At 43.0% G+C, this 27778-nt stretch overlaps 1 protein-coding gene across 3 annotated transcripts in view; it reads right to left on the bottom strand.

The window, feature by feature from the left end:
• Window positions 1-27778, bottom strand: part of LOC115126231 (calpain-2 catalytic subunit-like) — a 58077-nt gene that overhangs the window by 8963 nt on the left and 21336 nt on the right. For all 3 annotated transcript variants that reach the window (XR_010459354.1, XM_065002705.1, XM_065002706.1), the window contains exons 4-15: window positions 24730-24863; window positions 23224-23392; window positions 21405-21488; window positions 20823-20908; window positions 18421-18489; window positions 16909-17069; window positions 14438-14607; window positions 11961-12184; window positions 11783-11819; window positions 11075-11140; window positions 10718-10775; window positions 5890-5954 (exon numbers count right to left, since the gene is read on the bottom strand). Coding sequence is in view for 2 of the 3 variants with exons in the window: in XM_065002705.1 (XP_064858777.1) it covers window positions 5890-5954; window positions 10718-10775; window positions 11075-11140; window positions 11783-11819; window positions 11961-12184; window positions 14438-14607; window positions 16909-17069; window positions 18421-18489; window positions 20823-20908; window positions 21405-21488; window positions 23224-23392; window positions 24730-24863 (1323 nt within the window). In the remaining variant the exon portion in view is untranslated. The remainder of the gene's footprint in view (window positions 1-5889; window positions 5955-10717; window positions 10776-11074; window positions 11141-11782; window positions 11820-11960; window positions 12185-14437; window positions 14608-16908; window positions 17070-18420; window positions 18490-20822; window positions 20909-21404; window positions 21489-23223; window positions 23393-24729; window positions 24864-27778) is intronic.

The following is a 27778-nucleotide window of genomic DNA, read 5'->3' as shown; positions in this document are numbered from 1 at the left end:
TAACAACAGTATGTAATAACAGTAACAGTATGTAACAACAGTATGTAACAACAGTAACAGTATGTAACAACAGTATGTAACAACAGTATGTAGTAACAGTAACAGTATGTAATAACAGTATGTAACAACAGTATGTAGTAACAGTAACAGTATGTAGTAACAGTAACAGTATGTAATAACAGTATGTAACAACAGTATGTAGTAACAGTAACAGTATGTAATAACAGTATGTAATAACAGTATGTAACAACAGTAACAGTATGTAACAACAGTATGTAACAACAGTAACAGTATGTAACAGTATGTAACAGTAACAGTATGTAACAACAGTATGTAACAACAGTATGTAACAACAGTATGTAACAACAGTAACAGTATGTAACAACAGTATGTAATAACAGTATGTAACAACAGTATGTAATAACAGTATGTAACAACAGTATGTAATAACAGTAACAGTATGTAACAACAGTATGTAATAACAGTAACAGTATGTAACAACAGTATGTAACAACAGTATGTAACAACAGTATGTAACAACAGTAACAGTATGTAACAGTAACAGTATGTAACAGTAACAGTATGTAACAACAGTATGTAACAGTAACAGTATGTAACAACAGTATGTAACAACAGTAACAGTATGTAATAACAGTATGTAATAACAGTAACAGTATGTAACAACAGTATGTAACAACAGTAACAGTATGTAACAGTGACAGTATGTAACAGTAACAGTATGTAACAACAGTATGTAACAACAGTATGTAATAACAGTATGTAACAACAGTATGTAACAACAGTATGTAACAGTAGCAGTATGTAACAACAGTATGTAACAGTATGTAACAACAGTATGTAACAACAGTAACAGTATGTAACAACAGTATGTAACAACAGTATGTAACAACAGTAACAGTATGTAACAACAGTATGTAACAACAGTAACAGTATGTAACAACAGTAACCGTATGTAATAACAGTATGTAACAACAGTATGTAACAACAGTATGTAACAACAGTATGTAACAACAGTAACAGTATGTAACAACAGTATGTAACAACAGTATGTAACAACAGTATGTAATAACAGTATGTAACAACAGTAACAGTATGTAACAACAGTAACAACAGTAACAGTATGTAACAACAGTATGTAACAACAGTAACAGTATGTAACAACAGTATGTAATAACAGTATGTAATAACAGTATGTAACAGTAACAGTATGTAACAACAGTAACAGTATGTAACAACAGTATGTAATAACAGTATGTAACAGTAACAGTATGTAACAACAGTATGTAATAACAGTATGTAACAACAGTAACAGTATGTAGTAACAGTATGTAATAACAGTATGTAATAACAGTATGTAACAACAGTATGTAACAACAGTATGTAACAACAGTATGTAACAACAGTATGTAACAACAGTATGTAACAGTATGTAACAACAGTATGTAATAACAGTATGTAATAACAGTATGTAATAACAGTATGTAATAACAGTATGTAACAGTAACAGTATGTAACAACAGTAACAGTATGTAACAACAGTATGTAATAACAGTATGTAACAAAAGTATGTAACAACAGTAACAGTATGTAACAACAGTATGTAGTAACAGTATGTAACAACAGTATGTAATAACAGTATGTAACAACAGTATGTAACAACAGTAACATTATGTAACAACAGTAACAGTATGTAACAACAGTATGTAACAACAGTAACAGTATGTAACAACAGTATGTAACAACAGTAACAGTATGTAACAGTATGTAACAACAGTATGTAACAACAGTATGTAATAACAGTATGTAACAGTAACAGTATGTAACAACAGTATGTAACAACAGTATGTAATAACAGTATGTAATAACAGTATGTAACAGTAACAGTATGTAACAACAGTAACAGTATGTAACAACAGTATGTAACAACAGTATGTAACAACAGTAACAGTATGTAACAACAGTATGTAACAACAGTATGTAACAACAGTATGTAACAACAGTATGTAATAACAGTATGTAGTAACAGTATGTAGTAACAGTATGTAACAACAGTATGTAACAACAGTATGTAATAACAGTATGTAACAACAGTATGTAATAACAGTATGTAATAACAGTATGTAACAGTAACAGTATGTAACAACAGTAACAGTATGTAACAACAGTATGTAACAACAGTATGTAACAACAGTAACAGTATGTAACAACAGTATGTAACAACAGTAACAGTATGTAACAACAGTATGTAATAACAGTATGTAACAGTATGTAACAACAGTATGTAACAACAGTAACAGTATGTAACAACAGTATGTAACAGTATGTAACAACAGTAACAGTATGTAATAACAGTATGTAGTAACAGTATGTAATAACAGTATGTAATAACAGTATGTAACAACAGTATGTAACAACAGTATGTAACAACAGTATGTAACAACAGTATGTAATAACAGTATGTAACAGTATGTAACAACAGTATGTAATAACAGTATGTAAAAGTATGTAACAGTATGTAATAACAGTATGTAACAGTAACAGTATGTAACAACAGTAACAGTATGTAACAACAGTATGTAACAACAGTAACAGTATGTAATAACAGTATGTAACAGTATGTAATAACAGTATGTAACAACAGTAACAGTATGTAACAACAGTATGTAACAACAGTATGTAACAGTAACAGTATGTAACAACAGTATGTAACAGTAACAGTATGTAACAGTAACAGTATGTAACAGTAACAGTATGTAACAACAGTATGTAACAACAGTATGTAACAACAGTATGTAACAACAGTAACAGTATGTAACAACAGTATGTAACAACAGTATGTAATAACAGTATGTAACAGTAACAGTATGTAACAACAGTAACAGTATGTAACAACAGTATGTAATAACAGTATGTAACAACAGTATGTAACAACAGTAACAGTATGTAATAACAGTATGTAACAACAGTATGTAACAACAGTAACAGTATGTAACAACAGTATGTAACAACAGCAACAGTATGTAACAACAGTATGTAACAACAGTATGTAACAACAGTATGTAATAACAGTAACAGTATGTAACAACAGTATGTAACAACAGTATGTAACAACAGTATGTAACAACAGTAACAGTATGTAACAACAGTATGTAACAACAGTATGTAACAACAGTATGTAACAACAGTAACAGTATGTAACAGTATGTAACAACAGTAACAGTATGTAATAACAGTATGTAACAACAGTATGTAACAATAGTAACAGTATGTAACAACAGTATGTAACAACAGTATGTAACAACAGTATGTAATAACAGTAACAGTATGTAACAACAGTATGTAACAGTAACAGTATGTAACAACAGTATGTAACAGTAACAGTATGTAACAACAGTAACAGTATGTAATAACAGTATGTAATAACAGTATGTAACAACAGTAACAGTATGTAACAACAGTAACAGTATGTAATAACAGTATGTAACAACAGTAACAGTATGTAACAACAGTATGTAACAACAGTATGTAATAACAATATGTAATAACAGTATGTAACAACAGTATGTAACAGTAACAGTATGTAACAACAGTATGTAATAACAGTATGTAACAACAGTATGTAACAACAGTATGTAACAACAGTATGTAACAACAGTATGTAACAACAGTAACAGTATGTAACAACAGTATGTAACAACAGTATGTAACAGTATGTAACAACAGTAACAGTATGTAATAACAGTATGTAACAACAGTAACAGTATGTAACAACAGTATGTAACAGTAACAGTATGTAACAACAGTAACAGTATGTCATAACAGTATGTAATAACAGTATGTAACAGTAACAGTATGTAACAACAGTAACAGTATGTAACAACAGTATGTAACAACAGTATGTAACAACAGTATGTAACAACAGTATGTAACAACAGTAACAGTATGTAATAACAGTATGTAGTAACAGTATGTAACAACAGTATGTAACAACAGTATGTAAGTATGTAATAACAGTATGTAATAACAGTATGTAGTAACAGTATGTAATAACAGTATGTAGTAACAGTATGTAATAACAGTATGTAATAACAGTATGTAACAGTAACAGTATGTAACAACAGTAACAGTATGTAACAACAGTATGTAATAACAGTATGTAACAACAGTATGTAACAACAGTATGTAACAACAGTATGTAACAACAGTATGTAACAACAGTATGTAACAACAGTATGTAACAACAGTAACAGTATGTAACAACAGTAACAGTATGTAACAACAGTAACAGTATGTAACAACAGTATGTAACAACAGTATGTAACAACAGTAACAGTATGTAACAACAGTATGTAACAACAGTAACAGTATGTAACAACAGTATGTAACAACAGTAACAGTATGTAACAACAGTAACAGTATGTAACAACAGTAACAACAGTATGTAACAACAGTATGTAACAACAGTATGTAATAACAGTATGTAACAACAGTAACAGTATGTAACAACAGTAACAGTATGTAACAACAGTATGTAACAACAGTATGTAACAACAGTAACAGTATGTAACAACAGTAACAGTATTTAACAGTATGTAACAACAGTATGTAACAACAGTATGTAACAACAGTAACAGTATGTAACAACAGTATGTAACAACAGTAACAGTATGTAACAACAGTATGTAACAACAGTATGTAACAACAGTATGTAACAACAGTAACAGTATGTAATAACAGTATGTAACAACAGTATGTAACAACAGCATGTAACAACAGTATGTAACAACAGTATGTAACAACAGTATGTAACAACAGTAACAGTATGTAACAACAGTATGTAATAGTGGGTGTGTAAGGGAACAGTATGTAATAGTGGGTGTGTAAGGCAACAGTATGTGGGAACAGTATGTAATAGTAGTTGTGTAAGGGAACAGTATGTAATAGTGGGTGTGTAAGGGAACATTATGTAATAGTGAGTGTGTAAGGGAACAGTATGTAATAGTGGGTGTGTAAGGGAACAGTATGTAATAGTGGGTGTGTAAGGGAACAGTATGTAATAGTGGGTGTGTAAGGGAACAGTATGTAATAGTGGGTGTGTAAGGGAACAGTATGTAATAGTGGGTGTGTAAGGGAGCAGTATGTAATAGTGGGTGTGTAAGGGAACAGTATGTAATAGTGGGTGTGTAAGGGAACAGTATGTAATAGTGGGTGTGTAAGGGAACAGTATGTAATAGTGGGTGTGTAAGGGAACAGTATGTAATAGTAGTTGTGTAAGGGAACAGTATGTAATAGTGGGTGTGTAAGGGAACAGTATGTAATAGTAGTTGTGTAAGGGAACAGTATGTAATAGTGGGTGTGTAAGGGAACAGTATGTAATAGTGGGTGTGTAAGGGAACAGTATGTAATAGTGGGTGTGTAAGGGAACAGTATGTAATAGTGGGTGTGTAAGTATGTAATAGTGGGTGTGTAAGGGAACAGTATGTAATAGTGGGTGTGTAAGTATGTAATAGTGGGTGTGTAAGGGAACAGTATGTAATAGTGGGTGTGTAAGGGAACAGTATGTAATAGTGGGTGTGTAAGGGAACAGTATGTAATAGTGGGTGTGTAAGGGAACAGTATGTAATAGTGGGTGTGTAAGGGAACAGTATGTAATAGTAGTTGTGTAAGGGAACAGTATGTAATAGTGGGTGTGTAAGGGAACAGTATGTAATAGTGGGTGTGTAAGGGAACAGTATGTAATAGTGGGTGTGTAAGGGAACAGTATGTAATAGTGGGTGTGTAAGGGAACAGTATGTAATAGTGGGTGTGTAAGTGAACAGTATGTAATAGTGGGTGTGTAAGGGAACAGTAAAGGCACGTAAAGGATACGTCCATGAGGTTGACCATGATTCTGGCTGTGTCCAGGCTGAAGCCGTCCGTCTTTATGTCCGTTCCTGTAGAGGACACAGAGTAGGGACAGAGTAAGACAGAGTTACGACAGGGTAGGGACAGAGTAAGGACAGAGTAAGGACAGACTAAGAGAGTAGGGACAGAGTAAGGACAGAGTAAGAGAGTAGGGACAGAGTAAGAGAGTAGGGACAGAGTAAGAGAGTAGGGACAGAGTAAGGACAGAGTAAGAGAGTAGGGACAGAGTAAGAGATTAGGGACAGAGTAAGAGAGTAGGGACAGAGTAAGAGAGTAGGGACAGAGTAGGGACAGAGTAAGAGAGTAGGGACAGAGTAAGAGAGTAGGGACAGAGTAAGAGAGTAGGGACAGAGTAGGGACAGAGTAAGAGAGTAGGGACAGAGTAAGAGAGTAGGGACAGAGTAAGAGAGTAGGGACAGAGTAGTAGGGACAGAGTAGGGACAGAGTAAGAGAGTAGGGACAGAGTAAGAGTAGGGACAGAGTAGGGACAGAGTAGGGACAGGGTAGGGACAGGGTAGGGACAGAGTAAGAGAGTAGGGACAGAGTAAGAGAGTAGGGACAGAGTAGGGACAGAGTAGGGGCAGAGTAAGAGAGTAGGGACAGAGTAAGAGAGTAGGGACAGAGTAAGGACAGAGTAAGAGAGTAGAGACAGAGTAGGGACAGAGTAGGGACAGAGTAGGGGCAGAGTAAGAGAGTAGGGACAGAGTAGTAGGGACAGAGTAAGAGAGTAGGGACAGAGTAAGAGAGTAGGGACAGAGTAAGGACAGAGTAAGAGAGTAGGGACAGAGTAGGGACAGAGTAAGGACAGAGTAAGAGAGTAGAGACAGAGTAGGGACAGAGTAAGAGAGTAGGGACAGAGTAAGAGAGTAGGGACAGAGTAAGAGAGTAGGGACAGAGTAGGGACAGAGTAAGAGAGTAGGGACAGAGTAGGGACAGAGTAAGAGAATAGGGACAGAGTAGGGACAGAGTAAGAGAGTAGGGACAAAGTAGGGACAGAGTAAGAGAGTAGGGACAGAGTAAGACAGAGTAAGAGAGTAGGGACAGAGTAAGGACAGAGTAGGGACAGAGTAGGGACAGAGTAGGGACAGAGTAAGAGAGTAGGGACAGAGTAGGGACAGAGTTAGGACAGAGTAAGAGAGTAGGGACAGAGTAAGAGAGTAGGGACAGAGTAAGAGAGTAGGGACAGAGTAAGAGAGTAGGGACAGAGTAAGGACAGAGTAAGGACAGGGTAGGGACAGAGTAGGGACAGAGTAGGGACAGAGTAGGGACAGAGTAAGAGAGTAGGGACAAAGTAGGGACAGAGTAAGAGAGTAGGGACAGAGTAAGACAGAGTAAGAGAGTAGGGACAGAGTAAGGACAGAGTAGGGACAGAGTAGGGACAGAGTAGGGACAGAGTAAGAGAGTAGGGACAGAGTAGGGACAGAGTTAGGACAGAGTAAGAGAGTAGGGACAGAGTAAGAGAGTAGGGACAGAGTAAGGACAGAGTAAGGACAGGGTAGGGACAGAGTAGGGACAGAGTTGGGACAGAGTAAGAGAGTAGGGACAGAGTAGGGACAGAGTAAGAGAGTAGGGACATAGTAGGGACAGAGTAGGGACAGAGTAGGGACAGGGTAGGGGCAGAGTAAGAGAGTAGGGACAGAGTAGGGACAGAGTAAGAGAGTAGGGACAGAGTAAGGGAGTAGGGACAGAGTAGGGACAGAGTAAGAGAGTAGGGACAGAGTAAGAGAGTAGGGACAGAGTAAGAGAGTAGGGACAGAGTAAGAGAGTAAGGACAGAGTAAGAGAGCAGGGACAGAGTAAGGACAGAGTAGGGACAGAGTAAGGACAGAGTAAGAGAGTAAGGACAGAGTAAGAGAGTAGGGACAGAGTAAGACAGAGTAGGGACAGAGTAGGGACAGAGTAAGAGAGTAGGGACAGAGTAAGAGAGTAGGGACAGAGTAAGAGAGTAGGGACAGAGTAGGGACAAAATAAGAGAGTAGGGACAGAGTAAGAGTGTAGGGACAGAGTAAGAGTGTAGGGACAGAGTAAGAGAGTAGGGACAGAGTAAGAGAGTAGGGACAGAGTAAGAGTAGGGACAGAGTAGGGACAGAGTAAGAGAGTAGGGACAGAGTAGGGACAGAGTAGGGACAGAGTTAGGACAGAGTAAGAGAGTAGAGACAGAGTAGGGACAGAGTAAGAGAGTAGGGACAGAGTAGGGACAGAGTAAGGGACAGAGTAGGGACAGAGTAGGAGAGTAGGGACAGAGTAAGAGAGTAGAGACAGAGTAGGGACAGAGTAAGAGAGTAGGGACAGAGTAAGACAGAGTAGGGACAGAGTAGGGACAGAGTAAGAGAGTAGGGAGAGAGTAAGAGAGTAGAGACAGAGTAGGGACAGAGTAAGAGAGTAGGGACAGAGTAAGAGAGTAAGGACAGAGTAAGAGAGCAGGGACAGAGTAAGAGAGTAGAGACAGAGTAGGGACAGAGTAAGAGAGTAGAGACAGAGTAAGAGAGTAGAGACAGTAAGAGAGTAGAGACAGAGTAAGATAGTAGAGACAGAGTAGGGACAGAGTAAGAGAGTAGAGACAGAGTAAGAGAGTAGAGACAGAGTAAGAGAGTAGAGACAGAGTAGGGACAGAGTAAGAGAGTAGAGACAGAGTAAGAGAGTAGAGACAGAGTAAGAGAGAGAGACAGAGTAAGAGAGTAGAGACAGAGTAAGAGAGTAGAGACAGAGTAAGAGAGTAGAGACAGAGTAAGAGAGTAGAGACAGAGTAGGGACAGAGTAAGAGAGTAGAGACAGAGTAAGAGAGTAGAGACAGAGTAAGGTCTTCTGCAGTCTGCAATATACATTAAACATGTGCTCTCTATACAATGAACAAAAATATCAACGCAACAATTTAAAAAACCTTACTAAATTACTGTTGGAAATCAGTCAACGGAGATAAATTAATTTGGCCCTGATCTATGAATATCATGACTGGGAATACTGATATACATCTGTTGTTCACTGATACCTTTAATAAAAAGGTAGGGGCGTGGATCAGAGAACCAGTATCAGTATCTGGTGTGGATCAGGAAACCAGTCAGTATCTGGTGTGGATCAGAGAACCAGTCAGTATCTGGTGTGGATCAGAAAACCAGTCAGTATCTGGTGTGGATCAGAGAACCAGTCAGTATCTGGTGTGGATCAGAAAACCAGTCAGTATCTGGTGTGGATCAGAAAACCAGTCAGTATCTGGTGTGGATCAGAAAACCAGTCAGCATCTGGTGTGGATCAGAAAACCAGTCAGCATCTGGTGTGGATCAGAAAACCAGTCAGTATCTGGTGTGGATCAGAAAACCAGTCAGTATCTGGTGTGGATCAGAAAACCAGTCAGTATCTGGTGTGGATCAGAAAACCAGTCAGTATCTGGTGTGGATCAGAAAACCAGTCAGTATCTGGTGTGGATCAGAAAACCAGTCAGTATCTGGTGTGGATCAGAAAACCAGTCAGTATCTGGTGTGGATCAGGAAACCAGTCAGTATCTGGTTCCACCATTTGCCTCATGCAGCGCGACACATCTCCTTCTCATAGAGTTGATCAGGTTGGTGATTGCGGCCTGTGGAATGTTGACCCACTCCTCCTCAATGGCTGTGTGAAGTTTCTGGATATTGGAGGGGAACTGGAACACGCTGTCGTACACATCGATCCAGAGCATCCCAAACATGCTTAATGAGTGACATGTCTGGTGAGTATGCAGACCATGGAAGAACTGGGACATTTTCAGCTTCCAGGAATTGTGTCCTTGTGACATGGGGCCGTGCATTATCATGGTGAACCATGAGGTGATGGCGGAGGATGAATGGCACGACAACGGGCCTCAGGATCTCGTCACGGTATCTTTGTGCATTCATATTGCTATTGATAAATTGCAACCTTGTTCGTTGTCCGTAGCTTACGCCTGCCCATACCATAACCCCATTGTCACCATGGGGCACTCTGTTCCCAACGTTGACATCAGTAAACACCATACCATAACCCCCCCACCACCATACCATAACCCCCCCACCACCATACCATAACCCCCACCACCATACCATAACCCCCCCACCACCACCACCATACCATAACCCCCCACCACCATACCATAACCCCCCACCACCATACCATAACCCCCCCCACCACCACCACCATACCCCCCACCCCACCACCATACCATAGCCCCACCACCACCATACCATAACCCCCCACCACCATACCACAACCCCCCACCACCATACCATAACCCCCCAACACCCCCCCAACACCATAACCCCCCACCACCATACCATAACCCCCCCACCACCATACCATAACCCCCCACCACCATACCATAACCCCCACCACCATACCATAACCCCCCACCACCATACCATAACCCCACCACCACCATACCACAACCCCCCACCACCATACCATAACCCCCCACCACCATACCATAACCCCCCACACCATACCATAACCCCCCAACACCATACCATAACCCCCCAACACCATACCATAACCCCCCACCACCACCATGGGGCCCTCTGTTCCCAACGTTGACATCAGCAAACACACCATAACCCCCCCCCACCATACCATAACCCCCCACCACCATACCATAACCCCCACCACCACCACCATAACCCCCCCCACCCCCACCATGGGGCCCTCTGTTCACACCATTTCTAGGGATCTTTTATTTCAGCAAACATGAGACCAACACTTTACATGTTGCGTTTATATTTTAGTTCATTGTAGTATTCAGTACAAACACACATCATGACTGGAAAGAGAGTAGAAAGCACTTGACTCACGCTTAGCAACGATTTTGTTGAAAATACTCCTGAGCTCAGATGCTGAAATCTCCATATCCTATTTACATAGAGAGAAAAGGATTTAAACTAGGAAAAGGTACATTTTCCCAACTTATTATACATATTTTTGGCAGTGTCATATTATATATTTTTTATGTATATTTATATATATATATATATATACATACACACAAAATGGTCTATTATAAACTGGGTGGTTCAAGCCCTGAATACTGATTGGCTGAGAGCCGTGGTATATCAGACCGTATACCACGGGTATGACTAAACATGTATTTCTACTGCTCTAATTACATTGGTAATCAGTTTATAATAGTAATGGTCGGTAATACTACTTACATCTCCAGCTAGCTTAGTGAACAGGCCCCTGAAGCCAGCATCAACCTCCCCCTCGGGTACTGTATCCTACAGAGATACCGCCACGATAAGTCACATTGGAAAGTGAGAGAAGTGTAGAGTAGTGTAGTGTAGAGTAGTGTAGTGTAGAGTAGTGTAGTGTAGAGTAGTGTAGAGTAGTGTAGTGTAGAGTAGTGTAGTGTAGAGTAGTAGTAGTGTAGAGTAGTGTAGAGTAGTGTAGAGTAGTGTAGAGTAGAGTAGTGTAGAGTAGTGTAGAGTAGTGTAGTGTAGAGTAGAGTAGTGTAGTGTAGAGTAGTGTAGAGTAGTGTAGAGTAGTGTAGAGTAGAGTAGTAGTGTAGAGGTAGGTAGTGAGTAGAGTAGTGTAGTAGTTAGAGTAGTGTAGTGTAGAGTAGTGTAGTGTAGTGTAGAGTAGTGTAGAGTAGTGTAGTGTGAGAGAGTAGAGTAGTGTAGAGTAGTGTAGAGTGTAGTGTAGAGTAGAGGGTAGTAGTGTAGAGTAGTGTAGTGTAGAGTAGTGTAGAGTAGTGTAGTGTAGAGTAGTGTAGAGTAGTGTAGAGTAGTGTAGAGTAGAGTAGTGTAGAGTAGTTTAGAGTAGAGTAGAGTAGTGTAGAGTAGTGTAGAGTAGAGTAGAGTAGAGTAGTGTAGAGTAGTGTAGAGTAGTGTAGAGTAGTGTAGAGTAGAATTGTTTCTTACATCCTCTAGTTCTGCCTTAACCGGGTCGTCACAGGGCCTGACAAAAATAAAAATTATTACAAAAATAACCACATTTATCTTTGACCAGCCCTGATATTTTCAAACCTAGAGTATCTCCACACACACACACACACACACACACACACACACACACACACACACACAGAGAGATGCTTACAGTGTCTCGGCCTGTTTCTCGGAGAACACTCGTAGGCAGAAGTCCCCGTTCAGGTTGGCCTCGAAGGTGGAGGGGACGATGAGGTATTCTCCTGGGGGCAGTTTGAAGCGGGTGCTGACCTCTCTCAGGTTGATGAAGGTCTCCGAACGGGCCGTCTGGGCGTGAGACAGGAAGTAGTTCTTATCCAGGTGGACCTCCCGCTGGCCGTGGAACTGTTCTGGCACCTGGGATTAGAGAGCAAGGAGACACAAGCAGATGAAATCAGAAACACATAAATAACAAACAATAACATTTGTTACTGTTCTTACTAAACAGACAGAAAACTAGATCAACAACTACACAAAACAATATTTGTATATAGTTGTAGATATACTGGGAGAGTATATTTGTATATAGTTGTAGATATACTGGGAGAGTATATTTGTATATAGTTGTAGATATACTGGGAGAGTATATTTGTATATAGTTGTAGATATACTGGGAGAGTATAGTTTGTATATAGTTGTAGATATACTGGGCCTCGAGGTGGAGAGTATATTTGTATATAGTTGTAGATATACTGGGACACAGTATATTTGTATATAGTTGTAGATATACTGGGAGAAGTCCCCGTATATTTGTATATAGTAGATATACTGGGAGAGTATATTTGTATATAGTTGTAGATATACTGGGAGACAGTATATTTGTATATAGTTTGTAGATATACAAGGGAGAGTATATTTGTATATAGTTGTAGATATACTGGGAGAGTATATTTGTATATAGTTGTAGATATACTGGGAGAGTATATTTGTATATAGTTGTAGATATACTGGGAGAGTATATTTGTATATAGTTGTAGATATACTGGGAGAGTATATTTGTATATAGTTGTAGATATACTGGGAGTAGTAGAGTATAGTTTGTATATAGAGTATATTTGTATATAGATATACAAGGGAGAGTATATTTGTATATAGTTGTAGATATACTGGGAGAGGAGAGTATATTTGTATATAGTTGTAGATATACTGGGAGAGTATATTTGTATATAGTTGTAGATATTTGTATATAGTTGTAGGAGAGTATATTTGTATATAGTTGTAGATATACCGGGAGAGTATATTTGTATATAGTTGTAGATATACTGGGAGTATATTTGTATATAGTTGTAGATATACCGGGAGAGTATATTTGTATATAGTTGTAGATATACTGGGAGAGTATATTTGTATATAGTTGTAGGGAGAGTATATTTGTATATAGTTGTAGATATACTGGGGAGAGTATATTTGTATATAGTTGTAGATATACTGGGAGAGTATATTTGTATATAGTTGTAGATATACTGGGAGAGTATATTTGTATATAGTTGTAGATATACTGGGAGAGTATATTTGTATATAGTTGTAGATATACTGGGAGAGTATATTTGTATATAGTTGTAGATATACTGGGAGAGTATATTTGTATATAGTTGTAGATATACTGGGAGAGTATATTTGTATATAGTTGTAGATATACTGGGAGAGTATATTTGTATATAGTTGTAGATATACTGGGAGTATATTTGTATATAGTTGTAGATATACTGGGAGAGTATATTTGTATATAGTTGTAGATATACTGGGAGAGTATATTTGTATATAGTTGTAGATATACTGGGAGAGTATATTTGTATATAGTTGTAGATATACTGGGAGAGTATATTTGTATATAGTTGTAGATATAGTTGTAGTATATTTGTATATAGTTGTAGATATACTGGGAGAGTATATTTGTATATAGTTGTAGATATACTGGGAGAGTATATTTGTATATAGTTGTAGATATACTGGGAGAGTATATTTGTATATAGTTGTAGATATACTGGGAGAGTATATTTGTATATAGTTGTAGATATACTGGGAGAGTATAGTTGTATATAGTTGTAGATATACTGGGAGAGTATAGTTGTATATAGTTGTAGATATACTGGGAGAGTATAGTTGTATATAGTTGTAGATATACTGGGAGAGTATATTTGTATATAGTTAATATAGATATACTGGGAGAGTATATTTGTATATAGATATACTGGGAGAGTATATTTGTAGATATACTGGGAGAGTATATTTGTATATAGTTGTAGATATACTGGGAGAGTATATTTGTATATAGTTGTAGATATACTGGGAGAGTATATTTGTATATAGTTGTAGATATACTGGGAGAGTATATTTGTATATAGTTGTAGATATACTGGGAGAGTATATTTGTATATAGTTGTAGATATACCGGGAGAGTATATTTGTATATAGTTGTAGATATACCGGGAGAGTATATTTGTATATAGTTGTAGATATACTGGGAGAGTATATTTGTATATAGTTGTAGATATACTGGGAGAGTATATTTGTATATAGTTGTAGATATACCGGGAGAGTATCTGATACATATGACACAGAGTGAATGTTCTAATGAATACAAACATCATCATATCTTATGAGCCCCACCTCATAGATGGCGAATCCGATGGTGTGCATGTCCTCTCCTGCTTTCCTCATCCGTCTTCTGTTCTTCTGGATGAGTCCCACCACGAAGCTACAGCCCACCTCATCATCCCCCGGGTCGTCATCCTCTTCCTCCAGCTTGATCTTGAACTGGGGATTCATCCAGAACGTGTCTGTAGGGAACCCGGATTGACAAAGGTCAGGGTGAGGGAGTGAGACTGCATGTTGTGTGGCTGGTGCTTGTATGTAACAGAGTGGAAATTCGATCCCAACCTGGGAACAAACTAACAACCCTCTACACTTTAATGTAACTCAAAGAAGCACCATCAATACCACTGACCTAGAGAAGACGAGGCGTTTCAGGGTCTTCCTAGAGAAGACGAGGCGTTTCAGGGTCTTCCTAGAGAAGACGAGGCGTTTCAGGCGTTTCAGGGTCTTCCTAGAGAAGACGAGGCGTTTCGAGGCGTTTCAGGGTCTTCCTAGAGAAGACGAGGCGTTTCAGGGTCTTCCTAGAGAAGACGAGGCGTTTCAGGGTCTTCCTAGAGAAGACGAGGCGTTTCAGGGTCTTCCTAGAGAAGACGAGGTGTTTCAGGGTCTAGGTCTTCCTAAAGAAGACGAGGTGTTTCAGGGTCTTCCTAGAGAAGACGAGATGTTTCAGGGTCTAGGTCTTCCTAGAGAAGACGAGGTGTTTCAGGGTCTTCCTAGAGAAGACTAGGTGTTTCAGGGTCTTCCTAGAGAAGACTAGGTGTTTCAGGGTCTAGGTCTTCCTAGAGAAGACGAGGTGTTTCAGGGTCTAGGTCTTCCTAGAGAAGACGAGGTGTTTCAGGGTCTAGGTCTTCCTAGAGAAGACGAGGTGTTTCAGGGTCTAGGTCATCTGATCTCACAGAAGAATACTGGTGCACATACCTAACTAGTGTTCCTGCCTACTGCAGTGAGACTTACAGGGGTTGTTCCTGCCTACTGCAGTTAGACTCACAGGGGTTGTTCCTGCCTACTGCAGTTAGACTCACAGGGGTTGTTCCTGCCTACTGCAGTTAGACTCACAGGGGTTGTTCCTGCCTACTGCAGTTGGACTTACAGGGGTTGTTCCTGCCTACTGCAGGCTCTACTTACAGGGGTTGTTCCTGCCTACTGCAGTTAGACTTACAGGGGTTGTTCCTGCCTACTGCAGTTAGACTCACAGGGGTTGTTCCCGCCTACTGCAGTTAGACTCACAGGGGTTGTTCCTGCCTACTGCAGTTGGACTTACAGGGGTTGTTCCTGCCTACTGCAGGCTCTACTTACAGGGGTTGTTCCTGCCTACTGCAGTGAGACTTACAGGGGTTGTTCCTGCCTACTGCAGTTAGATTTACAGGGGTTGTTCCTGCCTACTGCAGTTACACTTACAGGGGTTGTTCCTGCCTACTGCAGTTGGACTCACAGGGGTTGTTCCTGCCTACTGCAGTTGGACTTACAGGGGTTGTTCCTGCCTACTGCAGTTAGACTTACAGGGGTTGTTCCTGCCTACTGCAGTTACACTTACAGGGGTTGTTCCTGCCTACTGCAGTTAGACTCACAGGGGTTGTTCCTGCCTACTGCAGTTAGACTCACAGGGGTTGTTCCTGCCTACTGCAGTTGGACTTACAGGGGTTGTTCCTGCCTACTGCAGTTGGACTTACAGGGGTTGTTCCTGCCTACTGCAGTTAGACTTACAGGGGTTGTTCCTGCCTACTGCAGTTACACTTACAGGGGTTGTTCCTGCCTACTGCAGTTAGACTCACAGGGGTTGTTCCTGCCTACTGCAGTTGGACTCACAGGGGTTGTTCCTGCATACTGCAGTTAGACTTACAGGGGTTGTTCCTGCCTACTGCAGTTAGACTTACAGGGGTTGTTCCTGCCTACTGCAGTTAGACTTACAGGGGTTGTTCCTGCCTACTGCAGTTAGACTTACAGGGGTTGTTCCTGCCTACTGCAGTTACACTTACAGGGGTTGTTCCTGCCTACTGCAGTTACACTTACAGGGGTTGTTCCTGGCTACTGCAGTTACACTTACAGGGGTTGTTCCTGGCTACTGCAGTTACACTTACAGGGGTTGTTCCTGCCTACTGCAGTTACACTTACAGGGGTTGTTCCTGCCTACTGCAGTTGGACTTACAGGGGTTGTTCCTGCCTACTGCAGTTGGACTTACAGGGGTTGTTCCTGCCTACTGCAGTTACACTTACAGGGGTTGTTCCTGCCTACTGCAGTTACACTTACAGGGGTTGTTCCTGCCTACTGCAGTTAGACTCACAGGGGTTGTTCCTGCCTACTGCAGTTAGACTTACAGGGGTTGTTCCTGCCTACTGCAGTTGGACTTACAGGGGTTGTTCCTGCCTACTGCAGTTAGACTTACAGGGGTTGTTCCTGCCTACTGCAGTTAGACTTACAGGGGTTGTTCCTGCCTACTGCAGTTAGACTTACAGGGGTTGTTCCTGCCTACTGCAGTTAGACTCACAGGGGTTGTTCCTGCATCCTCCTGCGGTCGATCCTTTCCTCCAGGCTCCATCGTAGTTGGACACGCTCCAGTGTTTAACGTCATCAGTGGTCAGTGTGTCAGGGGTCAGAGTGCAGAGCTCCAGACGATGGTAGTGCCTCGTGAAGTCAGAGAAGGACATCCTGTAGAAAACACATGAAGAAAACACCAAGTCTGTGAAATATATCCTGTAATTTATTTAAATTTTTAAACAGATCGCAAAGCAGTACAGATAAAGCGGCTTAACCAAACAGACACTGAGGATAGTGAGCACACAACGTCTATTACGTCTACTATAAGAGAGATATGACAGATACTGAACAGACACAGGAGGGTAGCCTAGTGGTTAGAGTGTAGAGGTGGCAGGGTAGCCTAGTGGTTAGAGTGTAGAGGTGGCAGGGTAGCCTAGTGGTTAGAGTGTAGAGGGGCAGGGTAGCCTAGTGGTTAGAGTGTAGAGGTGGCAGGTAGCCTAGTGGTTAGAGTGTAGAGGGGGCAGGGTAGCCTAGTGGTTAGAGTGTAGAGGGGGCAGGGTAGCCTAGTGGTTAGAGTGTAGAGGCGGCAGGGTAGCCTAGTGGTTAGAGTGTAGAGGTGGCAGGGTAGCCTAGTGGTTAGAGTGTAGAGGAGGCAGGGTAGTCTAGTGGTTAGAGTGTAGAGGAGGCAGCGTAGCCTAGTGGTTAGAGTGTAGAGGTGGCAGAGTAGCCTAGTGGTTAGAGTGTAGAGGAGGCAGGTAGCCTAGTGGTTAGAGTGTAGAGGTGGCAGGGTAGTCTAGTGGTTAGAGTGTAGAGGAGGTAGGTAGCCTAGTGGTTAGAGTGTAGAGGAGGTAGGGTAGCCTAGTGGTTAGAGTGTAGAGGGGGCAGGGTAGCCTAGTGGTTAGAGTGTAGAGGCGGCAGGGTAGCCTAGTGGTTAGAGTGTAGAGGTGGCAGGGTAGTCTAGTGGTTAGAGTGTAGAGGAGGTAGGTAGCCTAGTGGTTAGAGTGTAGAGGAGGCAGGGTAACCTAGTGGTTAGAGTGTAGAGGCGGCAGGGTAGCCTAGTGGTTAGAGTGTAGAGGTGGCAGGGTAGTCTAGTGGTTAGAGTGTAGAGGAGGCAGCGTAGCCTAGTGGTTAGAGTGTAGAGGTGGCAGGTAGCCTAGTGGTTAGAGTGTAGAGGGGGCAGGGTAGCCTAGTGGTTAGAGCGTTGGACTAGTAACCGGAAGGTTGCAAGTTCAAACCCCTGAGCTGACAAGGTACAAATCTGTCGTTCTGCCCCTGAACAGGCAGTTAACCCGCTGTTCCTAGGCCGTCATTGAAAATAAGAATTTGTTCTTAAACTGACTTGCCTGGTTAAATAAAGGTCAAATAAATAAAAAATTACGGCCTGGCTTCCTGGACCCAGATAAAGTCTTGGACCAACAAAAAAAAAGCAGAGATTCTCTATTGAAAGTTATTTTTACTCAAGGACTCGGTTAAATCTAGGTCCGGGAAACTGGTCCTATGAGTTCTGTATTGATGAAGTTACCAGAACTCTCCATCGTCTGCCTTCACGTTGTCCCGCTCAGAAACATCCACGCTGTTCCACTCAGAGGAGCTGGAGAAAGAGAGAGAAGAACCACAAGTCCTGTTACGCTCAATTTAAATTATCTGAGAAATATTTACTAGATTCATGTTGAACCAAAGTGACTGGAAACTGGAAAGCATCAGGGTTTGGGGGGGGGGGGTCAATTAGGGATGTGCATCTTTCCTTTTCAAGACGATAGCCCGTTTTTTTGTCTCCCCCCCACTTTGGTTCTGAAATCTTCATCAACCCCAAATTAACTTGACATTTCCGGAGATTGAGATTTTGAGCTGGTAATATATTTTAGGGAGAGTCCCTCCCTCCAAAGACCCTCCTCATTAGTGATTAAGGATCCGTATGTTTTGCTGCAGGCCTTACAATAAGATGCTATGTGTCTAAAAACTCTTGTCACTATAAGTTGCACAAGCCATCTATATCTTTGTGGTTAAGTCCCGGCTGTTGTGAGAGTGTGCTTTTGCAGGCTGGCTGGGTCTGAGTCAGACTGAAACTCGATAAAGAGAAGTAACAACTGTCTGGTTTTGACATGTTGATCTTGTGTGACAGTGGACAATGCTAATGAATTCAGAGAAGCTACTGCACTCAAGGTTTCTTTTTATGGGTAACCTCAGCTTATTGATCCACACATACATTGACGTAGGGGATCAATACCACCAGGGAGTGATCATTTGTATGTAAACCTGCCCTCAGGGTGCAGAACTCACTGGGAAACATGCGTGCTGTGTTCCCGTTGTCAACTTCTGTCTGCGATTCCATTAATAAAGGAATGATTGATTTACTTAAAAGATATTGTCTGAATGCTAATTTCACCAATGATTGACAAGGAACAAGGAACGAACCACCAACAGTATCAATATTTATCATTTACAAATTAGCCATGAAATAGCCAATGAATATATAGCACAACTTTGGATTCCACACCCCCCATCTCAAAATCTAATGGATTCCACCCCCCCCCCAAAATCTCAAAATCGAATGGATCCCCCCCCCCCCCATCTCAAAATCATTCAGGGGACCGAGATGCGTATCATTCAGGGGACTGAGACTGTATCATTCAGGGGACTGAGATGCGTATCATTCAGGGGACTGAGATGAGTATCATTCAGGGGACTGAGATGCGTATCATTCAGGGGACTGAGACTGTATCATTCAGGGGACTGAGATGAGTATCATTCAGGGGACTGAGATGCGTATCATTCAGGGGACTGAGATGCGTATCATTCAGGGGACTGAGATGAGTATCATTCAGGGGACTGAGATGCGTATCATTCAGGGGACCGAGATGCGTATCATTCAGGGGACCGAGATGCGTATCATTCAGGGGACCGAGATGCGTATCATTCAGGGGACCGAGATGCGTATCATTCAGGGGACTGAGATGAGTATCATTCAGGGGACTGAGATGAGTATCATTCAGGGGACTGAGATGAGTATCATTCAGGGGACCGAGATGCGTATCATTCAGGGGACTGAGATGAGTATCATTCAGGGGACTGAGATGCGTATCATTCAGGGGACTGAGATGAGTATCATTCAGGGGACTGAGATGCGTATCATTCAGGGGACTGAGATGCGTATCATTCAGGGGACTGAGATGCGTATCATTCAGGGGACTGAGATGCGTATCATTCAGGGGACTGAGATGAGTATCATTCAGGGGACTGAGATGAGTATCATTCAGGGGACTGAGATGAGTATCATTCAGGGGACTGAGATGAGTATCATTCAGGGGACGTATCATTCAGGGGAGATGCGTATCATTCAGGGGACCGAGATGAGTATCATTATCATTCAGGGGACTGAGATGAGTATCATTCAGGGGACTGAGATGAGTATCATTCAGGGGACTGAGATGAGTATCATTCAGGGGACCGAGATGCGTATCATTCAGGGGACTGAGATGAGTATCATTCAGGGGACTGAGATGAGTATCATTCAGGGGACTGAGATGCGTATCATTCAGGGGACTGAGATGCGTATCATTCAGGGGACTGAGATGAGTATCATTCAGGGGACTGAGATGAGTATCATTCAGGGGACTGAGATGAGTATCATTCAGGGGACTGAGATGAGTATCATTCAGGGGACTGAGATGAGTATCATTCAGGGGACCGAGATGAGTATCATTCAGGGGACCGAGATGCGTATCATTCAGGGGACTGAGATGAGTATCATTCAGGGGACTGAGATGAGTATCATTCAGGGGACTGAGATGAGTATCATTCAGGGGACTGAGATGAGTATCATTCAGGGGACTGAGATGCGTATCATTCAGGGGACTGAGATGAGTATCATTCAGGGGACTGAGATGAGTATCATTCAGGGGACTGATGCATATCATTTCTTACTTGTCACTCCAGGCCCCAGTCCACTCCACTGTTCCCCAGGGGTTACGCACTCTGACCAGCTTCTCCTTGCGGCCACGGTAGGTCACCTGGTTTAGAAAGGTCATCATACAGTAGTTAGACCCTGCTTTGGGTTCAGACAGATCTCATACACTACGAGGGTTAGACTGGTCCAAGATCTGTTTGTGCTCTATAGTCAACTCATATGGCCTTGGCCATAAGGTTAGGGGGTTGGCCGCTAGGGGGTTGGCCGCTAGGGGTTGGCCGCTAGGGGGTTGGCCGCTAGGGGGTTGGCCGCTAGGGGTTGGCCGCTAGGGGTTGGCCGCTAGGGGTTGGCCGCTAGGGGTTGGCCGCTAGGGGTTGGCCGCTAGGGGTTGGCCGCTAGGGGGTTGGCCGCTAGGGGTTGGCCGCTAGGGGGTTGGCCGCTAGGGGTTGGCCGCTAGGGGGTTGGCCGCTAGGGGTTGGCCGCTAGGGGGTTGGCCGCTAGGGGGTTGGCCGCTAGGGGTTGGCCGCTAGGGGGTTGGCCGTAAAGCACAAACAGAGCAGTGACCAGGCTAGGATAGTGTGGATATTGTCTGATGTTACCTCGATAGCCCCGGTCAGAGAGTAGGCGTGTCCTTTCACCAGCTTCTGATTGGTGATGGCCTCCGAGTCTGCCTGGCTGGTGATCTGGAGAGACAGGGAACCACAAACTCTAACTAAACCACGACCAAACTAAAGATAACCCTCTGATAACAGCTGGACCAAGTAGCTCACAGAACCTACAATAATTATCCATGGAGATTCATCATTCAGCTCTTTAGTCCAGGACTAGAATTAGGGTGGCAGGGTAGCCTAGTGGTTAGAGCGTTGGACTAGTAACCGGAAGGTTGCAAGTTCAAACCCCCGAGCTGACAAGGTACAGATCTGTCGTTCTGCCCCTGAACAGGCAGTTAACCCAACCCGTCATTGAAAATAAGAATTTGTTCTTAACTGACTTGCCTAGTTAAATAAAAGGTAAAATAAATAAAAAATCTGTGTCCAGTAACCACCTCCGAATGTCTACTGCATTTAACTTTCTCACAAACACGCAACCTTCTCACAAACACGCAACCTTCTCACAAACATGCAACCAACGTTGTTACCCAAAGTCACTTGCCTTAGTTAAATGCACTGTGCCACTGAATGTCAGTAAAACCTCACATAGATAATATCCCATCCTTCACTGCATATTTATTCTGCTCCTTTGCACCCCATTATTTTTATTTCTGCTTTGCACATTCTTCCATTGCAAATTTACCATTCCAGTGTTTTACTTTGCCACCATGGCCTTTTTTTTTGCCTTTACCTCCCTTATCTCACCTCATGTGCTCACATTGTATATAGACTTGTTTATACTGTATTATTGACTGTATGTTTGTTTTACTCCATGTGTAACTCTGTGTTGTTTTATGTGTCGAACTGCTTTGCTTTATCTTGGCCAGGTCGTAATTGTAAATGAGAACTTGTTCTAAACTGGCCTACCTGGTTAAATAAAGGTGTTCTCAACTAGCCTACCTGGTTAAGGTGTTAAAGCCTACCTGGTGTTCTCAACTAGCCTACCTGGTTAAATAAAGGTGTTCTCAACTAGCCTACCTGGTTAAATAAAGGTGTTCTCAACTGGCCTACCTGGTTAAATAAAGGTGTTCTCAACTAGCCTACCTGGTTAAATAAAGGTGTTCTCAACTAGCCTACCTGGTTAAATAAAGGTGTTCTCAACTTGCCTACCTGGTTAAATAAAGGTGTTCTCAACTTGCCTACCTGGTTAAATAAAGGTGTTCTCAACTTGCCTACCTGGTTAAATAAAGGTGTTCTCAACTAGCCTACCTGGTTAAATAAAGGTGTTCTCAACTAGCCTACCTGGTTAAATAAAGGTGTTCTCAACTAGCCTACCTGGTTAAATAAAGGTGTTCTCAACTAGCCTACCTGGTTAAATAAAGGTGTTCTCAACTAGCCTACCTGGTTAAATAAAGGTGTTCTCAACTAGCCTACCTGGTTAAATAAAGGTGTTCTCAACTAGCCTACCTGGTTAAATAAAGGTGTTCTCAACTAGCCTACCTGGTTAAATAAAGGTGTTCTCAACTAGCCTACCTGGTTAAATAAAGGTGTTCTCAACTAGCCTACCTGGTTAAATAAAGGTGTTCTCAACTGGCCTACCTGGTTAAATAAAGGTGTTCTCAACTTGCCTACCTGGTTAAATAAAGGTGAAATAAAATAAAATAAAAATGTAACAGTGACTGTCTCCTTTACATTTGTGTCTTGTACCAGAGGCTCTAATCCAGAGGCTCTAATCCAGAGCGACTTAAACCAAAATAGGTAAAACAATGTTTACACACATGGCAAATAAACCTGAAACTGGATAATAATATTCTGAAGTCATACACACATCGATGGAGCAGCCCAGCAGAGCTCCAGAGGCCAGGGCTTTCCTGATAATCTGGAACAGGTTGGAGGGAGCCTTCTTCAGGTCATAGTTCTCTGCTATCCCTCCTGTGAAGTCCTCAAAGCCCTCAGTGGTGGAGCCCCCTGACAGAGCCTCATAGCATCCATTCACCCTGAGAGAGAGAGAGAGACAGAGAGAGAGACAGAGACAGAGAGAGACAGAGAGACAGAGAGACAGAGAGAGACAGAGAGAGACAGAGAGAGACAGAGAGACAGAGAGAGAGAGACAGAGAGAGACACAGAGACACAGAGAGAGAGACACAGAGAGAGACACAGACACCGACAGAGACAGAGACAGAGAGACAGAGAGAGAGAGACAGAGAGAGAGAGAGAGAGACAGAGAGAGACAGAGAGAGAGAGACAGAGAGAGAGAGAGAGAGACAGAGAGAGACAGAGAGAGACAGAGAGAGACAGAGACAGAGAGAGAGAGACAGAGAGAGACAGAGAGAGACAGAGAGAGACAGAGAGAGACAGAGACAGAGAGAGACAGAGAGAGACAGAGAGAGACAGAGAGTAGGAAGGCAGGTGTACAGACAGACGGTCAGGGAGACAGAAAGGAGGGTGGACAAACACAGACAGGCAAACAGACAGGAATGGTGAAAGACAGAGACAGGAATAGGGACAGGTAGACCAAAGAGAGACAATCAGACAGACAGGAATGGTGACAGACCAGAGGAGAGAGAGGCAGACAGACAGGAAAGGGAACAGACAGACCAAAGAGAGACAAGCAGACAGACAGGAATGGTGACAGACCAGAGGAGAGACAGGCAGACAGACAGGAATGGTGACAGACCAGAGGAGAGACAGGCAGACAGACAGGAAAGGGGACAGACAGACCAGAGGAGAGACAGGCAGACAGACAGGAAAGGGGGACAGACAGACCAGAGGAGAGACAGGCAGACAGACAGGAAAGGGGGACAGACAGACCAGAGGAGAGACAGGCAGACAGACAGGAAAGGGGGACAGACAGACCAGAGGAGGCAGAGACAGAAAGGGGACAGACAGACAGGAAAGGCAGACAGACAGGACAGACAGACCAGAGGAAGAGACCAGAGGAGAGACAGGCAGACAGACAGGAAAGGGGGACAGACAGACCAGAGGAGAGACAGGCAGACAGACAGGAAAGGGGACAGACCAGAGGAGAGACAGGCAGACAGACAGGAATGGTGACAGACAGACCAGAGGAGAGAGAGACAGACAGACAGGAAAGGGGGACAGACAGACCAGAGGAGAGAGAGAAAGACCATTAGAAACCAGATAAACATACCTCATAAAGGCATCATGACATAACTCCTATGTGTAGTGTACACTATGTGTTGTGTATCGTGGTGAGTGATGCCCCTTACTATGTGTAGTGTACACTAGGTGTTGTGTATTGTGGTGAGTGATGCCCCTTACTAGGTGTAGTGTACACTATGTGTTGTGTATCGTGGTGAGTGATGCCCCTTACTTGGCGTAGGCCTTCTCCAGCAGGGCGCTCCAGAACTCAGAGCCCTGGGCTGAGTGAACAAACAACAGCTCTCCATCCTTCGCCGGCAGCCGGTCATCAATCACCACGTCCACCCACTCACCAAACTGCCAGAACTGAAGAGGACCACAACAGACAACATTCAGGCTCGATGAAAGAATGAATCTGCTGAACTCAAGCCATTTTGTTTCCGAGGCCCTATGTGACAGATGTTGTTGTTTATGTGTATGGAATATAAAGCTATTAAATCACTGATCTACTATAGCTGCTCAGTCCGTCATAAAGACACAAAGGGAAATTATATATCAGAAGACTATTCTGTTGTTGTTATTGGGAACTGGCAGTTAACCAGTTAACCAGTTATCCAGTTAACCAGTTATCCTGTTAACCAGTTATCCAGTTATCCAGTTAACCAGTTAACCAGTTATCCAGTTAACCTGTTATCCTGTTATCCTGTTATCCTGTTATCCTGTTAACCAGTTATCCTGTTAACCAGTTATCCTGTTATCCTGTTATCCTGTTATCCTGTTATCCTGTTAACCAGTTATCCTGTTAACCAGTTATCCTGTTATCCTGTTATCCTGTTATCCTGTTATCCTGTTATCCTGTTAACTAGTTAACCAGTTATCCTGTTAACCAGTTATCCTGTTAACCAGTTATCCTGTTAACCAGTTATCCTTTAGCCCAGAGCAACATCAGGGAGGCTGAGAAGTAAACACACAAAACCAAATCCCCCTGGATCTATGACGCTCTGACTCACTCTGGTTTCCTCCTCTCTGACCCAAACTTTCCACAAACCACACCTCTCACTGGGGCCTCTCAGCAGTAACACAACGGCCCATCTGGCTGAAGTAAAACCTGAACGTAACAACACAGCCCCTCCGCTTCCGTGCCTGAGAAGGAATGTCCTGAAATAACCTTGATATCCACAAGGGTGGAAGGGATTGTTTCTAGACAAGGCTGATACGCTTAAGAGAAAGGCCTCTCCTCTCCTCTCCTCTCCTCTCCTCTCTAACTCCTCTCCTCTCCTAACACCTCTCCTCTCCTCTCCTCTCCTCTCCTCTCCTCTCCTCTCCTCTCCTCTCCTCGTGGTAGTGTTGACAGAGAGCAGCCTCTCCTCTCCTAGTGGTAGTGTTGACAGAGAGCAGCCTCTCCTCTCCTAGTGGAGTGTTGACAGAGAGCAGCCTCTCCTCTCCTAGTGGTAGTGTTGACAGAGAGCAGCCTCTCCTCTCCTAGTGGTAGTGTTGACAGAGAGCAGCCTCTCCTCTCCTCTCCTAGTGGTAGTGTTGACAGAGAGCAGCCTCTCCTCTCCTCTCCTAGTGGTAGTGTTGACAGAGAGCAGCCTCTCCTCTCCTAGTGGTAGTGTTGACAGAGAGCAGCCTCTCCTCTCCTAGTGGTAGTGTTGAGAGAGCAGCCTCTCCTCTCCTCTCCTAGTGGTAGTGTTGACAGAGAGCAGCCTCTCCTCTCCTAGTGGTAGTGTTGACAGAGAGCAGCCTCTCCTCTCCTAGTGGTAGTGTTGACAGAGAGCAGCCTCTCCTCTCCTAGTGGTAGTGTTGACGGAGAGCAGCCTCTCCTCTCCTAGTGGTAGTGTTGACAGAGAGCATCCTCTCCTCTCCTAGTGGTAGTGTTGACAGAGAGCAGCCTCTCCTCTCCTAGTGGTAGTGTTGACAGAGAGCATCCTCTCCTCTCCTAGTGGTAGTGTTGACAGAGAGCAGCCTCTCCTCTCCTCTCCTAGTGGTAGTGTTGACAGAGAGCACCCTCTCCTCTCCTAGTGGTAGTGTTGACAGAGAGCAGCCTCTCCTCTCCTAGTGGTAGTGTTGACAGAGAGCAGCCTCTCCTCTCCTAGTGGTAGTGTTGACAGAGAGCAGCCTCTCCTCTCCTAGTGGTAGTGTTGACAGAGAGCAGCCTCTCCTCTCCTCTCCTAGTGGTAGTGTTGACAGAGAGCAGCCTCTCCTCTCCTCTCCTAGTGGTAGTGTTGACAGAGAGCAGCCTCTCCTCTCCTAGTGGTAGTGTTGACAGAGAGCAGCCTCTCCTCTCCTAGTGGTAGTGTTGACAGAGAGCAGCCTCTCCTCTCCTAGTGGTAGTGTTGACAGAGAGCATCCTCTCCTCTCCTAGTGGTAGTGTTGACAGAGAGCAGCCTCTCCTCTCCTAGTGGTAGTGTTGACAGAGAGCAGCTTCTCCTCTCCTAGTGGTAGTGTTGACAGAGAGCAGCCTCTCCTCTCCTAATGGTAGTGTTGACAGAGAGCAGCCTCTCCTCTCCTAGTGGTAGTGTTGACAGAGCGCAGCCTCTCCTCTCCTAGTGGTAGTGTTGACAGAGAGCAGCCTCTCCTCTCCTAGTGGTAGTGTTGACGGAGAGCAGCCTCTCCTCTCCTAGTGGTAGTGTTGACGGGAGCTGTTCAGTGTGTGTTGACAGTCCTTTCTACCGCGCCATTTTTGAAAGACATAACATCAGCCATCGACAACTACAGGACAGCGGAGTCAATCACCACCTTCCGGAGACACCTGAAACCCCACCTCTTTAAGGAATACCTAGGATAGGATAAAGTAATCCTTCTCACCCCCCCACCCCCCCCTTAAAAGATTTAGATGCACTATTGTAAAGTGGCTGTTCCACTGGATGTCATAAGGTGAAAGCACCAATTTGTAAGTCACTCTGGATAAGAGCGTCTGCTAAATGACTTAAATGTAATGTAAATGTACACAAGTTTTGCTACTTTTCTCAACAACATTGATGCCCTGATTGTAGCAGGAGCTATCAACAGACTTGAGACAACGCTGGCCAAAAAAGATGTAGCTACAAACAGAACAGAGTTGAATGGTTCCAGTCTGTGTGAAGCGTTTCTCCATGTATACAGGTCAGAGTCTAGCTACATTTTACAGATATAACTTCATCATTCGGTCAGAAAGTCATGTTTATTGCAAAACGTTAGCTTGCTGGCTCGCTAGCTAACGTTACGTGTATAATCTGTGTAGTAATATAATTTGAATCAGAAATCCATTTGCATTGCTAGTTATAACCTAATGTTAGCTA

Source organism: Oncorhynchus nerka, linkage group LG16, assembly GCF_034236695.1.
Source record: "Oncorhynchus nerka isolate Pitt River linkage group LG16, Oner_Uvic_2.0, whole genome shotgun sequence".
In the NCBI taxonomy this organism is placed as follows: domain Eukaryota; kingdom Metazoa; phylum Chordata; class Actinopteri; order Salmoniformes; family Salmonidae; genus Oncorhynchus; species Oncorhynchus nerka.
The sequence above is the reverse complement of the archived record's forward strand: the minus strand, read 5'-3'. Positions and strand labels throughout refer to the sequence as shown.